General features: G+C 38.4%; 1 protein-coding gene across 5 annotated transcripts in view; it reads left to right on the forward strand.

Moving 5' to 3' along the window:
* The first annotated feature begins 15,710 nt into the window (after positions 1–15,710).
* Positions 15,711–18,269, forward strand: part of fryl (furry homolog, like) — a 255,534-nt gene continuing 252,975 nt past the window's right edge. For all 5 annotated transcript variants that reach the window (XM_052033379.1, XM_052033380.1, XM_052033381.1 and 2 more), the window contains exons 1-2: positions 15,711–15,938; positions 18,135–18,194. In XM_052033379.1, coding sequence (XP_051889339.1) covers positions 15,743–15,938; positions 18,135–18,194 — 256 coding nt within the window. In that variant the 5' untranslated portion in view covers positions 15,711–15,742. The remainder of the gene's footprint in view (positions 15,939–18,134; positions 18,195–18,269) is intronic.

Raw genomic sequence — 18,269 nt, forward strand, 5'->3', positions numbered from 1 at the left:
AAGTTGCTCACTATCCAGTCTTGGAAATATATCACCGTCTGTTCATTGTTGCTGTGTGCAGGTCCCAATACTCTCCACCCAGTAATGTTGTTGGAGTATCTTCACCAGGAGGTCTGCACTGCTTTAAGAAGGTAGCTCACTCCCATCTTCTCGAGAATAGTTAGGAATAGCCAATAAATGCTGGATGATAGAAGATGCTCACATTCTATAAATGAATACATTTTACTCGTACAAAACCATACCAAAATATTTGAATCTTCAATCAGAATGACTAGAAATCCACACACATGTTTTTTGTTCACTAATATGGTGTGTGCACACTTTCTGTAGGGATATCCTCACACATATCTAAGTAGAGAGCATCGGTGGCAGATTGGCAGGGACCATTTGTGCTCTATTACTGTTCTTTATGTGCATGTTTGGTTGCTTATACAAGTTTCCCTATTTGGAAAAGAAGAAAATGATTTAAATAAGATTTTATTTCATTTCTACTTTTTTTAATATATACATTACTAAATCAATTATTTCATTGCAGGTTCTCTTGTCCCATTCCAATTATACCATTTGAGAAGACGCAGCTCACCTCTATGGAATTTAGGCAAGATCAATCACCGTAGAAAACTTGGGTAAGTGACAAAACGTGGCAGTATTCCTGTAAGTATGAAAGATTAATGGATGTGCAAGATGCTCAGATATTCTAAAATTTATTTCTGGGAACTTGTGGAAGTGAAAACATTTCTCAACTTGTGAAAGTCTTAATTTAACAAAAATAAAATGTATCAATTCATTGTCTTGACAACTGCTGAAGTACCAATTTTTGCAGTGTTGAATGACTGGATGCTTGAATAAAGGTAGAACTGAAAGATTTTGCACAAATGACAATTGTTTTACTTATAGTCACATTGCTTCCTTAAATTTTATAGTTTTGTGACTGTAATATGCTTCTGGTATAATTTGCATAGTGTCACGAACCAGCAACAAAAGAAACACACAGCATGATTCAGTGTTAAAAACTATTTTATTAATCACTACTTATGATAATACGTAAAATAAAAGTAAAAATGTTAGTATGTTAGAATTCAAAAATGTTAAACCTGGAACGTTAACCCCAAAACTAAACTTGTCGTGTGTGTGTGTGACAAAGTCCCAAACTCCAAGTTCCGGAATGGTTCTTAAACTTCAGTTCCGCAAGTCATAAGGTGAAACATGAGCAATGGCTTCTTCAACAACCACCGTTGTTAGAAGACGTAGATGTAGAAAAACAGAGAGAGAGTAAATACGAAATCCAAATGTTCCACGATGGAACCCAAACGACACTCCAGTGTTTACTCGGTAGTGACTTCCTCACCCCGAAAAGCATCCGAATCGTGGTCGTCCACACACAAATACCTGTTTCCTTCTACAGGTCAGCAACAAAGTGAACTCCACCGGATTACTTCCAACTTCCACACATGGATTTCAGTGGCAAACACAGTTATTGTTTCTCATCCATCGATAGAGAAAACAAGCAGGCTGGTGTCTCTCTCCCTTCTCTCTCTCTCTCTCTCTCTCTCCTTCTTCTGACCTCTTCAACAACGTCATTACGTCCTTTATCTTCTATTGACGTAAGCACGCCCCACACACACATACACACACACTCTCTATCTTAAAGGGACTTTCACTGAGTCCGTAACAATAGATTAACAAGTAGGTATAATTAATTCATGTTACATATAAAAGGTAGTTTTCTAAATTAGTAGTTTGAGGAACCATCTAGGAAACGGGCTATTTTAGATCTGGTATTGTGCAATGAAAATTAAAGACATACTTAACCTTGGGGAAGAGTGATCATGAGCTGATTGAATTTAAATTCAGATTCAAAGTGCTTTAAGATTGAAAGTGGCTGAAGCCGGGATCTTGTATGTAGAAAAAGAAAATTGCTAAAGTATAAAACTAGGGTAGAGTGGGAAATTATATTGAGGTTTGACTTTTAAAGAAATTAAAGAATTAATACGCATACCTATCTATTTAAGGCGCTAAAACCCATCAGGAAAAGTGATCCAACCATGGCTAACAACAAGGTGCAGATTGTGTTTGACCAAAGGAAAATGTCTCTAATACTTAAAAAGAGTTGTAGGCCTGTGGACTAAATAATTTCGTACTTCAGCAAAGGAGGACCAAGAAATTGATAAAGAAATGGAAAGCAGAATACAAGAGTAATCTGGCAAGGAGCATGAAAATAAACTAATATCTTCCGTAGATATGTCAAAAGGGAAAAATTAACACAAGTTAATGTTGGTCCCTAATGGTCAGAGTCGTGGAAAATTATATCAGGGGAATTAGGGAAATGGCAGAAAAATTAAACAATTATTTTAGATTCATAGAGTTATACAGCACCAAAATTAGACCCTTTGGCCCAACTCACCCACACCAACCAAGATGTCTATCTAATCCCATTTGCCTGCATTTGGCCCATATCTTTCTAATCCTTTCCAATTCATGTACCTGCCTCTACCACCTCCTCTGGCAGCTTGTTCCATATATCCACCACCCTGTGTGGAAAATCTTGCCCCTTTAAATCTTTTTTCCTCTCACCTTCAACCTCTGCCCTCTAGTTTTAGACTCTCCTACCCTGGGAAAAAGACTGTGACTATCTATCCTATCTATGCCTCTCATAATGTTGTAAACCTCCATAAGGTCACTCTTCAGCCTCCTTTGCTCCAGGGAAAACAGTCCCAGCCAATCCAATCTGTCCTTGTTTCTCAAACGCTCCAGTCCAGGCAGCACCCTTGTGAATCTTTTCTTCACCCTCTCTAGGTTTGTTTCTGTCTTAAGAGAAGATAGCACAGAAAACCTCTGAGAAATAATAAAGAATAACATTTATAGAGAGAATGAGGTTCTAAAAGATATTAAAACCATAGTAGAAAATAATATTAATGGAATTGAAAGTCTATGAAATTCTGACATAATGGCCTGCATCCCAAAGAGATGGCTATGGAGATAATGGATGCATGGATTTTTATCTTGTAACATGCTGAAGATTTTAGAATGGTTCCCACAAATTAGAAGTTAGCAAATATAGCCCAACTATTTAACAAAGAAAGGGGGAAAGAGAAAATAGGGAAATATAGACCAATTAGCCAGACATCAATAGTAGACTATGTGCTGGAATCTATAATTAAGTTAAATGTAACAAGGTACTTAAAAATATAATTGGGTAGGGCAGAGTTGAGAGAGATTTATGAAAGGGGCAATGACATTTGACAAATCTATTAGTTTGTTAAAGATGTAAATAGCAAATCAGAGAAGAGGAACCAGTGCTTATGGATTTTCAGGCTTTCAATATGGTGCAACGGAAGAGGCTATTAAATAAAATTGGAATGGAAAGGAGAGCAAGATCTGCCAATACATTGTAAGTTGGATGATTTCATTGGGGATTGGTTATTGAACAGAAAACAGTACGAATATACAATTCATTACAGGTTGGGAGGATGTAACTATTGGGTTGCTGCAGTGATCAGTCCATGTGCCCCTGCTTTTTACAGATTATGTCAATGATTTGGATTAGGGAACTCAGTGTGATATATCCAGGTTTGCTGATGATATAACTGAGTGTGATTTGTGACAAGGATACAGAGGGCCTTCAAGGGAATATAGACAGGTTAATATAATAGGTGAGGAAGTGGCAAATGGAATATAATGTGAAAAATCCATTATCCACTGTCATTCTAGAAAAAATGGAAAAACAGAGTTGCTTTTAAACGGTATGAGATTGAAAGGTATTGGTGTGCAGAAGGACCTATGTAGGCACATAAGTCACTAAAAGTTAACATCTAAGTTCAGTTAGCAGTTCGGAAAGCAAATGGTATGCTGGCCTTTTCTTTGCAAGAGGATTATTTGCAAAAGCAAAGATATCTTGCTGCATTTGTACAGGATCTTAATGAGGTTGCACAGGTTTGGCCTCCCTTTCTTAGGAAGGATATACAATGAAGGTTTACTAGACTGATTCCAGGGATTGGAAGAATTTGTTTTATGAGGAAAGATTAAGCATACTGGACCTATATTTTCTAGATCTTGGAAGAATGAGATATATAATGGAAAGAAACAAAGTGACAAGTTAGATGAAAGGACGATATTTCCCTTGCTGGGGTGTCTAGAACGAGGGTTCACTGTCTCAAAATAAAGGGTTGACCAACCAGGACTGATGAGAAGAAATGCTTCTAGCCGGAGGGTAGCGAGCCATTGAAGTTCTCTTCCCAAGAAGGCTGCGAGTGCACAGTTACTGAGAATATTTGACACAGATCAATGGTTCCTTGGCTATTAAGGGGATGAAGGGATATCAGGTTAGCGTAGGTAGACCTAAGGTCGACCAACCATGATCTTTACTGAATGGTGGAGCTGACATGAGGCACAGAATGACCTACACCTGCTTCTACTTATGTTCCTATGCTGAAAGAACTTTTTGGTATAGTAGACAAAGATTTACACTTTTATACTTCTCCAATACGGTGGTCTAAAATCTGTCAAGTATGTAAATTTAATACTCTCAAAGTTTTTGAAAGGAATTAGGATGTTCATTCTGGAAAAGCTTTGTGCAGATGACATGGGGACATTGCCTACCACGATAATTGCAGGTTCGCTCCTATTCTTTGGTTATTTTAATGGGAGCTAAACTGCATATCAGAGTTGGTACAGAGGACGTTCTTCAGCTTGAGATTTGACAGTGCAGTGGATATACAGTGGCATGTAAAAGTTTGGGCACCCCTGGTCAAAATTTCTGTTACTGTGAATAGCTAAGCGAGTAAAAGATGACCTGATATCCAAAAGGCATAAAGTTAAAGATGACACATTTCTTTAATATTTTAAGCAAGATTACTTTTTTATTTCCATCTTTTACAGTTTCAAAATAACAAAAAAAGGAAAAGGGCCCAAAGCAAAAGTTTGGGCACCCTGCATGGTCAGTATTTAGTAACACCCCCTTTGGCAAGTATCACGGCTTGTAAACGCTTTCTGTAGCCAGCTAAGAGTCTTTCAATTCTTGTTTGGGGGATTTTCGCCCATTCTTCCTTGCAAAAGGCTTCTAGTTCTGTGAGATTCTTGGGCCGTCTTGCATGCACTGCTCTTTTCAGGTCTATCCACAGATTTTCGATGATGTTTAGTTCGGGGACTGTGAGGGCCATGGCAAAACCTTCAGCTTGTGCCTCTTGTTTAGGTTCTTATCCTGTTGTAGAAGCCATCCTCTTTTCATCTTCAGCTTTTTTACAGACGGTGTGATGTTTGCTTCCAGAATTTGCTGGTATTTAATTGAATTCATTCTTCCCTCTACCAGTGAAATGTTCCCCGTGCCACTGGCTGCAACACAAGCATAAAGCGTGATCGATCCACCCCCGTGCTAAACAGTTGGAGAGGTGTTCTTTTCATGAAATTGTGCACCCTTTTTTCTCCAAACATACCTTTGCTCATTGTGGCCAAAAAGTTCTATTTTAACTTCATCAGTCCACAGCACTTGTTTCCAAAATGCATCAGGCTTGTTTAGATGTTCCTTTGCAAGCTTCTGACGTTGAATTTTGTGGTGAGGACGCAGGAAAGGTTTTCTTCTGATGACTCTTCCATGAAGGTCGTATTTGTGCAGGTGTCGCTGCACAGTAGAACAGTGCAGCACCACTCCAGAGTCTGCTAAATCTTCCTGAAGGTCTTTTGCAGTCAAACAGGGGTTTTGATTTGCCTTTCTAGCAATCCTATGAGCAATTCTCTCGGAAAGTTTTATTGGTCTTCCAGACCTCAACTTGACTTCCACCGTTTCTGTTAACTGCTATTTCTTAATTACATTACGAACTGAGGTAATGGCTACCTGCTGAAAGCACTTTGCTATCTTTTTATAGCCTTCTCCTGCTTTGTGGGCATCATTTATTTTAATTTTTAGAGTGCTAGGCAGCTGCTTAGAGGAGCCCATGGCTGCTGACTGTTGGGACAAGGTTTGAGGAGTCAGGATATTTGTAAAGCTTTGAAATTTGCATCACCTGGCCTTTCCTGACGATGACTGTGAATAAGCCATAGCCCTAACAAGCTAATGAAGGTCTGACACCTTGGTAAAAGTTATCTGAGAGCTCAAATCTCTTGGGGTGCCCAAACTTTTGCATGGTACTCCTTTCCTTTTTTCACTCTAAAATTGTAGAAAACAAAAATAATACACTAATCTTGCTTAAAATGTTGAAAAGAATGTTTCATCGTTAACTTTATGACTTTTGGAGATCAGTTCATCTTCTACTCACTTAACTATTCACAGTAAAAGAAATTTTGACCAGGGTGCCCAAAGTTTTGCATGCCACTGTATACAGTACAAATGGTTTATCATCTCTAATCCTGGGGATACTTGTTTACTACCATAATCAAATGGAAGGGTTCCGTCTTTCCTGCAGAACATGTTCCTCTCCTTACTGTAGAGGGCTCTGCTTGAAAGACTATAATTTATTCTGTGTATGACTAATCATCTAACAAAGAGTTTGTGTTCTGTTGCACATGTCAGGACTTCAGGGCCCTGTCCCCTTGTAATACCTTTGAAGTTAATTGGTCAAGTAAAATTTATAAAGAATTAGAACTACATGGATTAATCAAGCTTGGGTTCTATTAAGTGCATGAATTGAGTGTGTCTGTGAAAGATGTGCTTACATGAATCATATGGTGTGCCTTGTATTTGCTGTGACAAATGACTCAGCTGCTGCACGTTGAAGGATTTGGATAGTAGTTAAAGTATGTCTTTTCATAATTAGTGGCAAAATGTTATGTCAAAAATAACTTCCAGGTGTTTCACAGAGGTAATGTATTAATATGAACAAGGAAGAACAAACATGCTGTTGGTCTGACTTCTGTGTTCTTAATAAACACTTGCGGGCTGCCCGCAGAACACTATGCAAAAAGATGCATTTCACTGTGTATTTCGATGTACATGTGACTAATAAAGATATCTTATCAAAAAAAATAATCAAACATATCTGAAAACATGTTTTGTGCCTGTCCTATCTTGCACATTAATATTTTCTGGAGTTATCTTTCACCAGTAAATGACTAGTTCAGAAGTAACAACAATTTGCAATTAGGGGTAAGACAATAAAAAAAAGACTAATAGAAATCCTCCAAACTGAATGAGTTTAATCATTATTTTATTTTTACAGCATTGTCCATGAATTCTTGTTTGACTATCTAAATTTTTGCCCCCTACCTTTGGGGGGAGGGGGGGAATTCGTGTGTGTGTATGTGAGAAACTTTGGATAGAATCATTCTCTTATAGTGATATTTCCAGGCTGATGTGTGGGAAAGATATAAAGATATATTGAACCAAGTCATTGCAGATATGTGCTTATCAGTTGTAACTCAATCTATTATGACAATATAATGGAAGAAAGCAAACCTTCTTGACTCATGTAAATCTGTGCATAGGTTACCTCTTGCCTGTTACGTGACTTAGGGTGTTTTGAATTGAATTTGGCAGTTGAAGCATTTGTCAAAAATAACAATATTTACAGTTCAAAGTTTTTCTGGATGTTCAAATTGAGAATATTTGTGCCTCTATATTTCAGTCATTTTCTTCAAAATGTGAATGAGGAGAAAGTTTAAAGTGGAATGTTTTTAGTGAAAAGAAAACATGACTGGAATTTTATTTCAACACGTAACAGCCCAACATTTTTTTTCAAAAGAATATTGTGTTTGAGAATTAAAAAAAAGGCTAGTGGTAATAGAATCATCCAAACTACTACCAATCTTTTATTAGGATATTTATGTTTCAGGTAGATTCCTATCCATAAAAAAAATACTTCAAAATAATTTCTTGCTACTTTTAATACATATGTATCAGACTGCTACAGTATTGTTAAGCTTTCTGTTTGTGCTACTATATTTTGCTTAAATGCTATATTGATAAATATTTTTAATGGAACTTTTGTGATTCTAGATAGTTGGTAGTTGACATTGCACATCATCATGATTTAATATAGAATTAGAAAGGTCCATTTTTAATGTGACAGCATTTCTCTGGTAGAAGTAGTATAAATGAAGTTGGAGCAACACACAAAATGCTGGAGGAACTCAGCAGGTCAGGCAGCATCTATGGAGGGAAATAATCGATGTTTCGGGCTGAGACCCTTCTTCAGGACTGGAAAGAAAGGGTAGAAGCCAGAATAAAAGGGTGGGGGGGGGGAGAGGGAGGAGCACGAGTTGGCAGGTGATGAGTGAATCCAGGTGAGGGGGGAAGGCAGATAGGTGGGGGGGAAGTGGGAATGATGTGAGAAGCTGGGAGGTGATAGGTGGAAGAGGCTAAGGGTTGAAGAAGATGGAATCTGATTGGAGAGGACAGTAGACCATGGAATAAAGTGAAGGAGGTGAGGTACCAGAGGGAGGAAGGTGTGGGTGATGGGCAGGTCGTGAGGGCAAGGGAGGGGAAAGAGAAGGGGCCAGAGCGATAAGGGTAAACAAAGGGGTTGGGGGGGGGGGGCGACAGAGGGGACTGGTTACCAGAAGTTAGGGAAATCGATGTTGATGCCATCAGATTAGAGACTACCAAGATGAAATATGAGATGTTGTTTCTCTAATCTGCATCTAGCCTCAACCTGGTAGTAGAAGAGGCCGTGGACGGACATGTCAGTGTGGGAATGGGAAGTGGAATTAAAATGGCTGGCTACGAGGAGATCCTGGCTTTTATGATGGATGGAGTGAAGGTGCACGATGAAGCAATCCCCCAATTTGCATCGTGTCTCACTGATGTAGAGGAGGCCTCTACATCAAAGTTGGATCAGTTCAGAGAAAATTGCATTAGTACCCACAAGAGAGAGAGCGAGGTTTAATGATTAAATCGAGTTTATCATTCAAGTTTTCAAATAGATTTCTTGTTAGTTCAGGAATTTGTGGATTTGTCCATTGCTCTTTGACAATATATGTCCATGACAAGACCATTGAATACTATTTTGGGAGCCACTTTTCAAGAAAAGTGAATTTTGCTGAAGAAAGTCACAATAGTCTTCATTGCACCATCTGAGGAAAAGATGAATACCTGAAATAAAGTGCAAAGCTTATGGGCAGCAGTTATTCACAAAAGCATCTGGATCTACTGTTGGGATAAGAGAGCCAATGTCAATATAGTCTCCCAAGCAAACATCCCTAATGACACTCAATCAGCTCCATTGCATAGGCTATTCAGAAAGAGCATTCAGTTTGGCATGGAGAGCCTTGAGCACACAAAAGTCCAGTGTAAGGGGCGGAATGAGACCACTACCTCCCAAATGGCTGCTTGCTTGCCCCACCTCCTGGCCCAGTCTGTGGCAGAGTCTGGTGGATCAGATTGCCTCAACAGACATCTCAGAATCCATAGAATTGGAATGGAGGCAAGTCCTCCTAGACCCTGAATGATGATTTTATGAAGTGCAATTTTTTCTTGGTCAATAATGAATATCTTTTTGTAATCCGTCCATACACAACGTTCTTTTAATATCTTCTTGCAGGCTACCCTTAATTGACACATACATTTTGAACTAATTAATTTTATTTGCAGAATTAACTTCAACAGAATTGAGCTTTAGAAGTAGAATACAACGTTCAGATGCTACTACAAATTTAGCAGATGCAACAAAGGATCATTTTCTGTTCCAAGAGTTGTTAAAGATTTTCAGCATTTTTGGAAAAGGAATTACTTTACCTTGTCTAGAAGGGGATGAGTGAAGGGAGGAGCAGGGAATGATGCAGCTAGAGGTGTGTGTGTGTGTGCATGTGCATGTGCACAATTTTCACCCCATGTTTAAAAAAAACACATGCTTGGGCATCTTCTATTCTACCATTCTGAGTTGAAATGGAAGCATGTCATCTTCATCCCTGACAAATTAGAATGGAACCAGAGAACATGGTCTGTGCTTTAAGGGTCTATTTTAAAAATAATCATCTGAGATTGCATTCACTCAGGCTGATGCCAGGCAACTGTGGCAGGACCAAAATACCATCACTGTTTATAAGGTGAAATCAGGGGCGATCTCTAGTAACAACACATCTCTACTGGATGAGCTGAATGCCTTCTATGCTCATTTTGAGCGGGCAAACAAAGTTCCACCGAAGTGCATTCTGCACCCCCTCCCGAAGCCCCACCCCCATCCCCCACTGGCTCTGTCCCTTGCATCTCAGTGGCAGAAGTCAGATCTGCTTTCACGAAGGTAAACTCTCGGAAAGCAGCTGGACCAGATGGAGTCCGTAGCTGGTTTCTGAAATTGTGCATCAACCAACTGGCCACCATCTTTGTTGACATTTCAACCTCTCACTTCAATAGTCTACTGTCTCCATCTGCTTCAAGGAAACCTCCATCATTCCAGTCCCAAGAAAAGTAGTGTTCTATTTCAATGACTACTGACCAGTAGCTCTAACATTGACCATAATCAAATCCTTTGAGAGGTGGGTAATGGCCCACATCTGCATCTACTTCCCAGAAAATCTAGATTCCCTGCAATTTGTATATGGGAAAAATAGGTCTATGAAGGACACTATCTCCCTTGCACTACATTGAAGGATCACCTCAACAATATGAATACGTATGTCTGGATGCTATTCATTGATCTGGCTGGCTCCTAGACTTTCTGAGCAGGAGACCTCTGTTGTTTAGAATTGGTCCTAACATTTCATCCACTCTGGCCCTTAAAACACTGGTGCTCCCCAGGGTTGTGTGCTCAGTCCCCTACTGTACTCCATGTATACTCATGATTGTGTGGCTTGATACAATGCCAACTCAATCTTGAAGTTCTCTGTTGACACCACTATTATGGGCTGGATCAACAACAATCATGAGATGGAGTACAGGAAAGAGATTGCAAGCCTTGTGTCATGGTATCAGAATAACAACCTAGTCCTTAACATCAGCAAGATGAAAGAGCTGGTTTGTTGACCTAAGGAAGTGGGGAGTGAACACATACCTGTCTTCATCAATGGAGTTGTGGTGGAGATGGTTGATAGCTTCAAGTTCCTTGGCATCCATATCACCAGCAACCTCACCTGATCTCTCCATGCTGAAGAGGTCATCAAGAAAGTGCATTAGTATATGTACTTTCTTAGGTGTCTGAAAAGATTTGGCTTGCCTACGACGATTCTCCAGAACATCTACAAATATGTACCAGCAAGTATCCTGACAGATTGCATCTCAGCCTGGTGTGGCAGCTGGTCTGCTCGGGACCTACAGGACCTGCAGAGAGTGGTAAACACTGTCCAGTCCATCTTCACAGTGCATTGCTAGGAAGGCTAACAGTATGATCAAGGATGCCTGCCACCTTTTTCTTTCTTCCACTTTCTGGGAGAAGATAAAGGAAGTTGAAAGTCTGAGCCACCAGACTCGAAACTGCTGTGAGACTTCTGAACCAATCACCTTTTTCACATCGCCTTCCCGGTGGTGCTGCCATGTTCTTGGGCTCTTAATTCTCCCTCCAACAGTTATTCCGTTATTGTCACTTTAGCATTTCTTTTTGCACTACTATCTCTGCACCATTCTGTTGTTTTGCTCTTGTCACCTTGTCACTACATTTATTGTTGTATCGTTACCAAGTATACCGTTTACTCTGTAAGCCTCATGCGAACAAGGAATTTTATTGCACCCTGGTGTATATGACAATAAAGTAATCTGAATCCGAATTGTTTCTGTGAATGTGTCTATATATATTAGATTGATGCTCTGTTCTACCGAAAAATTATCGTATCGAAAGAAGTTCAGCATTATGAAGGGGTTTAATGGGGTTGATGTAGAGAAGTTATCCCCTCTTATCAAAGTGTTCAAAGCTAGAGGCTATAAACACAAGATGATTGCTAATGAATTAGGAAGAAACTTCTTAGTTCAGAAAATACTGAGAATATGGAATTTACTACCACATGGGACAGTTAAGGCAATTAGTAGAGATGCATTAAAAGACAAAATAGAGAGAAAGGAATAAGATAAAAGTTGATAAGATGAGATGTGTTAAAATGGGAAGTGATTCACGTTGCAGGTGAACATGGACAAGGTCCCTTTGGACCAAATGCCTTGTGTTTCTGTTCTGTAAGATACTTTGGTAGATATTGGAACAGACTCCCTGGGCACACAGAAGAAGTAGCTAATATTCAAATGCAAATTTGGAGACTATTTTGAATGACCCAACTTTAACACACAATCTAAACTGAAATAAATGTGGTTTTCAGTGAATGCTGCATTATCTTTTGGATGCAATGTTAAATCAAACCTCCTTTTGGTCTTTCAGGTGAAGGTAAATACTGCAATATGGAAGTTTTAAACAATAAGTGCAACATGAATCACTATCCTCTTGTTCTGGCCAGTATTTATTCCTTACTGATGTAGTTATTACCTTTACTTTAGAAAGATTTTGCACACATATTCACTCACGTGTTACTAAAAATGCTGTGAGACATCATGAGGTTGTGAAAGGTGCCAGAGAAATGCTAGCTCTTTCCTTGTACAATATACCAGTAGTTTGAGACATTGTGCACAGTGTGCTAATCGTAAACTGGTGTCTTTTTACCTATAGTTACTAAAGCTCACCCTGATTAGAGGGTTCCTCATTCTGTATTTGGGTCTTTTTGTACTCATTGACTAATCTGCAAATCCACTTTTATCAACAACCGTATCAACTTTAATATGACTACCATGAGGATAAACTAAATGAAGTTTGGCCTTTGTTTAACGTTTCCATTGCCAAGGATCTGAACAACATGGTTGAAAATTTTGATGAGGTCACTTGGTTGGTGAATGAAACTAACCTGGTCTGTTCTGTGCATTTGGATTTTCAAAAAGCCTTTTACAAGTTGCAATGCAGTAAGCTGGTTTAGATCTTTGGTTTAAAGGAGAGGTCCTGAGATGGAAAAAGAATTGCCACATTTCCAAAAGTAGAGGATTGTTATTAATGTTAATGGTTTTGTGTGGAAATCATTGCAAGTAGTATTGTTATTAGAGGGTAATTTCTCTTTGCTCCACAGATGACATCAATGAAGTGTTGGGGGAACAATTAGTAAGTTATGAACTGATAGATAATTGTGCTCACATTAAAATCAGATCCAGAATCAAATGATGAATTGGCCTCTGTTTGGCAGAAGATATTTTACGCTGACTACGCCAGACGTACACCTTTCACACAAGGCTTTGTTTTAAAGTCTGGGTGCACTATTGACCTGGGTGTTGAGTTTCTAAATGTCATTGATTTTGGCTTATGGAATACTGGGATCCATTGCTAGACAAATACACTGTTGGGGTGGGGAACTGTCATTGTACATAGCTAGAATATTGTATCTCCCAGATTTAAATTTCTCACACTTTACGAAAGTTAAATGGTTCAAAGGAGAGCCACTAGAATGTCAGGCTACTTAAATGTCCTTGTCTCTCATTGTAACTTTTATTTTGGAATAGTAGTGATAAATGGGATCTGGTGGGGAGTGGAGATTTGATTGGGGGTAGTTAACGTAATGAAGGGATTACATTGTGCCTGGTTTTGGAAAATTTTGGAATTGGATATCCTAGGAAGCAATCAAGACAAATGTGATCTTTTTCTCCCTTGTCAAGGAGAACCAGGAGATTTTTGAGTATAAAATACTTCAGCACAGGAAGATGTCAGGAGGCTTTACCCCTTGTACGATGGTGGTGGATTTGTCCAAATGTTCATCAGGGTATGATTTGAGCATAGGGAAGATACTGAGCAACTTGGGGCTTAATATTGACACAAGAGACTGCAGATGCTGGAATCTGGAGCAACAAACAATCAGCTGGAGGAGCTCAGTGCGTTGAGCAGCTTCTGTGGTATGGTGTGCTTGGTGGGGGGGAGGTGGGGAGGAATTGTTGACATTTCAGGCTGAAACCCGGCATCAGGACTCGCTGAATTCCTCTAGCCGATTGCTGGGCCATAATGTTACTGTCGCTGTTTCTAATTTATGTAAGCGATTTAGAAATTCAAAGTATAATTTGCAACTGATGCAACATTTGGGGAGGTGGTGGAATTGAGTTAATTTAGGATTAGAAAATGAGTTGGACGAAATATAAAAAAGAAAATTTTGCTTTCTCAGTCACCTTACATCAATGGTCCTCTTAATACCTGGTGTTGACATTACTCTTCCAGTGTTGTAAAACAATATATCATCATACTTAATGAGCACTATCATGCCAATACCTTTACAATTAATCTGTGTATCAACCATGACTCCTTTTCAAATTCTGAAATATGTAAAAACGTCTGTTAGATTTACTTGATTGCCATTTTTAAAAAAAACAGTTAGTTCTGCTGGTTTCCTAGCAGACAGGAAAAGTTCCCAATCAGAAACAATATATTAACAAAATTGTTGACGCAAGAGACTGCACATGCTGGAAATCTGAAAATTTGCCCATCACCCATTCCTCCCACCAGTTCCCCGCCTCATCTTCCCTTTATTCCATGTTCCACTGTCCTTTCCTATCAGATTCCATCTTCTTAAGCCCTTTGTTACTTCCACCTAACACCTCCCAGCTTCTTGCATCATTCCCACTCTCCCCTCACTCACCTGTCTATCACCCCACCCCCCCACCCAAACCTGGATCCACCTATTGCCTGCCAGCCCTTGCTCCACCCTTTCCCCCTATCTTTTTTTATACTGGTTATCTCCCCTCTTTCTCACCAGTCCTGATGAAGGGCCTCAACCCGAAATGTCAACTGTCCATTTCCCTCCATTGATGCTGTCTGACCCGTTGAGTTCCTCCAGCTACTTAGTGTGTTAATAAAATTGTTGATATTTTCTTTGGATACGAATTTGTCTTCTTTCAGTGAGCCACCATTATTTATCTCCATGGGGTAATAAAAGGTCTTGAAGAGAGAAATTTTTGTCCATGCTTTCTGTCATTTTTTTTTTTGCCTCATCATTTTATCTCCTTGAAGTATCTTTAGACTGTTCTACACTGAAGACATTATTTTATGGGTTATGCTATCTGTGCTTATGAAATAAATCATTGCCACTTGAACTTGTTTCAGTACTAATTTCTTGTCATGCATAAAAACAGAAAATGCTGGAAATACTCAGTAGGTTAGGATGCATCTGTGGGAAGAGAAACTGAGTTAACATTTCAGGTCAAAGAAGTGGCCTGACCTGCTGAGTATTCCCAGCATTTTCTGTTTTTATTTTTGATTTCCAGCTTCTGCAGTTTTTTTTGTGTTACTTTCTGGCATGAACAACTCTGCTGGTCAAGTTTTGTAACTTTGAATAAAAGTAAATGGTTTGCCCTGTAAATCTAGATGTACTTTGTTTACATGGCACTTAAAGTGGTGCACATTATCTCTGGAGAACAGAGATGTTGGAAATATGAGGTTGCACCCACTATGAATGAGTTTGAGTGAGGCAGTTTTGCAAGTTGATAAACAGAAGCCAAGTTCATGTTACTTTACTGATCCCAGAATAACAGATGTTTAATGGAATTACATAAATTTTCAGTTCTTTATACACTGTCAAAATGGATTCTCCTAGGTCTATAAACCAATATTTTTATGCTAATGTGTGCCTTCAAGCTTGTTTATTAGTGTGCTGTGTCCCCTTATCAGTTTGCTAGGCAGGGCATGTGTGTCAAAAATGGTTTGATGATAGCTGCATGTTGACCTGCAGCTTTTGGGCCCCACCCAATTCTCCCATGACATCATTGTGAAATCCAGTGCAAATAATTCACCTTTGTGTATTAAGGAAGTTTGAATGAGTATTCGATGTATGGGTAAGGCAGTTAAGCTGCTGCTTCTATTTTGTGAGACTTCCGATGCAAGTAATGGATTTTTTGAAGCGAGTCGTTCCTGCTGTTGTATCTGGGGAAGTGGTTTTGGATGTTGAGCGTACTGATCGTGATAGTGTTCCCAGGCTTTTAAAAATGAGACGTTTGAGTCTGCTTTCTGTAGGACATACAACAGAAGAAACAAATTCCACAGTTCAACTACGTGAACTAGAGCCATCAAAAGGTGCACTTCAATTTAATATATTTAACTGTCGTAGGTTGATCACGGGTAGAGAAATAACCCTTTGGAATTTATGTAATGTACTATAAAATGGTAAGATTTAAGATAATTACACTTGTATCTTGCAGTAAGCTTAGAAATCTTGTACTGACCTTTTTCAAGTCAACTTCATAAAAACCTTTTCAAAAGGAGGAAAAAATAGGTAGATCTTGAAAAAGTCTTAATTTTGTGACACAAAGAAACATTGTTCAAACCATCTGATCAATTGGTTGACTTTTTTCAAATGATTGAAAGCTTTGGTAAAACATTTAGAAAAGGAATGGAGAAACTTGCTTATATTGCATTTATTCTTTATTTTTTGTGTGAAATTGGGTGAACATATCTATCATAGGAATTAAGAAATCTTAAACTTGTTAAAAACTTGTTTTGCTTGTGTTACCTGAAAGTGTGCCTAAACTAAAAATCTGAATTAATTTCTTTCTTTCAAAATAGCAATGAGAAGGAATGTTTGCTTTTCCATTAATACCTTCTGTTAATGATTCTTCACCTTCCTTAAATTTAACTATTAATAGGCCTCTTGAACTTCCGTAAACAATTAATTAGTTATTTGCCTTTTACCGAAGAATAAAAAAATTAAGAAAACAAATTCCAGTTGAACACCTGTATTACTCGTTTAATGGTTATAAAATGCCTACAGTTATTTTTCTGGTTCAAGCATTTCTCAAAATGGTTTAAAGTTTGCCTTTGGTGTTGCCTAAATGATTTAATTCTTACCTGTTAGTAGGTTATATTTCCTGTTTAAAACCTCATTTTGAGCCCTTAAGGATTCTTCTGATGGATACTTGTGAATCTTACTTTGTCACTACTACTGAATGTATAGATCTTGCTTCAGACTGAACCTATTTTATTTGCTGAGCTATTTTGGCAATGGGAATATCTAGATTTTGTTCACAGAGATCCTCACTTAAGATCAGACTGGATAGGTATTAGAAGTAACCATCCTAAAATGCATCAGTGTGCCAGTATAGTTTGTGAAATCACCCCATGGAGCCTTTTGGCATTTTGAGAGTGACAAAGACACAGATTTGGCTAAGAGAATTCAATGTAGCACCGCCACAGTCTAATGACATTTATATCCTCATTCCCCATAATAATTTTTCCTGCCTCAGTCTTCAAGTTGTTCTGCTTTTGTCACTTTCTTACTATTCACCTACAATATAAAATTCTATTATTTCTGGATATTTTTCCTTAGATGCTAGCTTGCTGTGAGATTACTAATTATAAAAGATAAGACAAACTGGCTTCTTTCCTGTTTGGTTCCCTTTTATAATGACCTAGAAAACTTTTTTGAATAGATTCTGTGAGCACATGATTCAATTTACTTTTGGCAATTTATTGTTGGATGACATTGCCTTGGAGTATAATATAGATAACAAATGTGCATGATGCCAGTAAGAGGTCCTTGGAGCACTTCAGACGTAAGAGTTTGAGAACAGGATGAAAAGCCATATCTGACTCTAGCTGAAGAATCATCTTAGATAATGGAACCAGGGATGAATAGTTCTACAATGTGAACATCAGAGGAGCATGATAAAGTAAATTATGTAAATGGGTTGACAAAAATGAGTGACAACTTGGTCCTCCTATACTATGCAATATAATTTATAACAGTGATGGAAACCTGATGAGAATTCAAACATGCATTTAATAGGTAGATGGGGATAGAATATTTGGATGGATTTAAGAAGCAACAACACATTCAAGATCCTTGGAGGGGAAAGAAAGGTTGGAGATAGGATGGGAATTTTTTAAAGGTTGGGCAGGTGAAGGTTGTTTTGTTTTTTGAAGAGTGGAGTGGTGACTATAAATTTGAAAAAGAAGGGGATGATACAAGAGTAAATTGAAGATGTTATCCAGCATGCAGAGGTTGGATAGTCCATTGTTTGTGGAAATAGGATTAAGGTAATAGGAGGTGAATCTTATGGAGTACACATATATTACCTCTCAAATATCCTTGCAATTTCATCAGCTATCTTCCCATTCTCTTAACTTCCTTACAATTGAATAATTCAGTGCAAGAAACAGTTTTGAATTATAAGGAGTGTAATGTATCTTCTGTTTTGATTTTTGTAATTTCCTCTGACTTAGCCTTTGCTTCCAATATACTTGGTTACCAGCTATACATTTCCACTGTTTCAGATTCACTTGATGAGGAGGAAATGTTTACATTTGATCTTCGAAAGGCTGGAGGTTGTTCTGGTTGGTTTCTTTTTGCAATTTCATTGATTTTTAAGTTTGTAGCAGAATGGTTACCAAACTCACCAAGAAATGTTC

The sequence above is a fragment of the Pristis pectinata genome, chromosome 2 (assembly GCF_009764475.1).
Source record: "Pristis pectinata isolate sPriPec2 chromosome 2, sPriPec2.1.pri, whole genome shotgun sequence".
NCBI classification, from domain to species: domain Eukaryota; kingdom Metazoa; phylum Chordata; class Chondrichthyes; order Rhinopristiformes; family Pristidae; genus Pristis; species Pristis pectinata.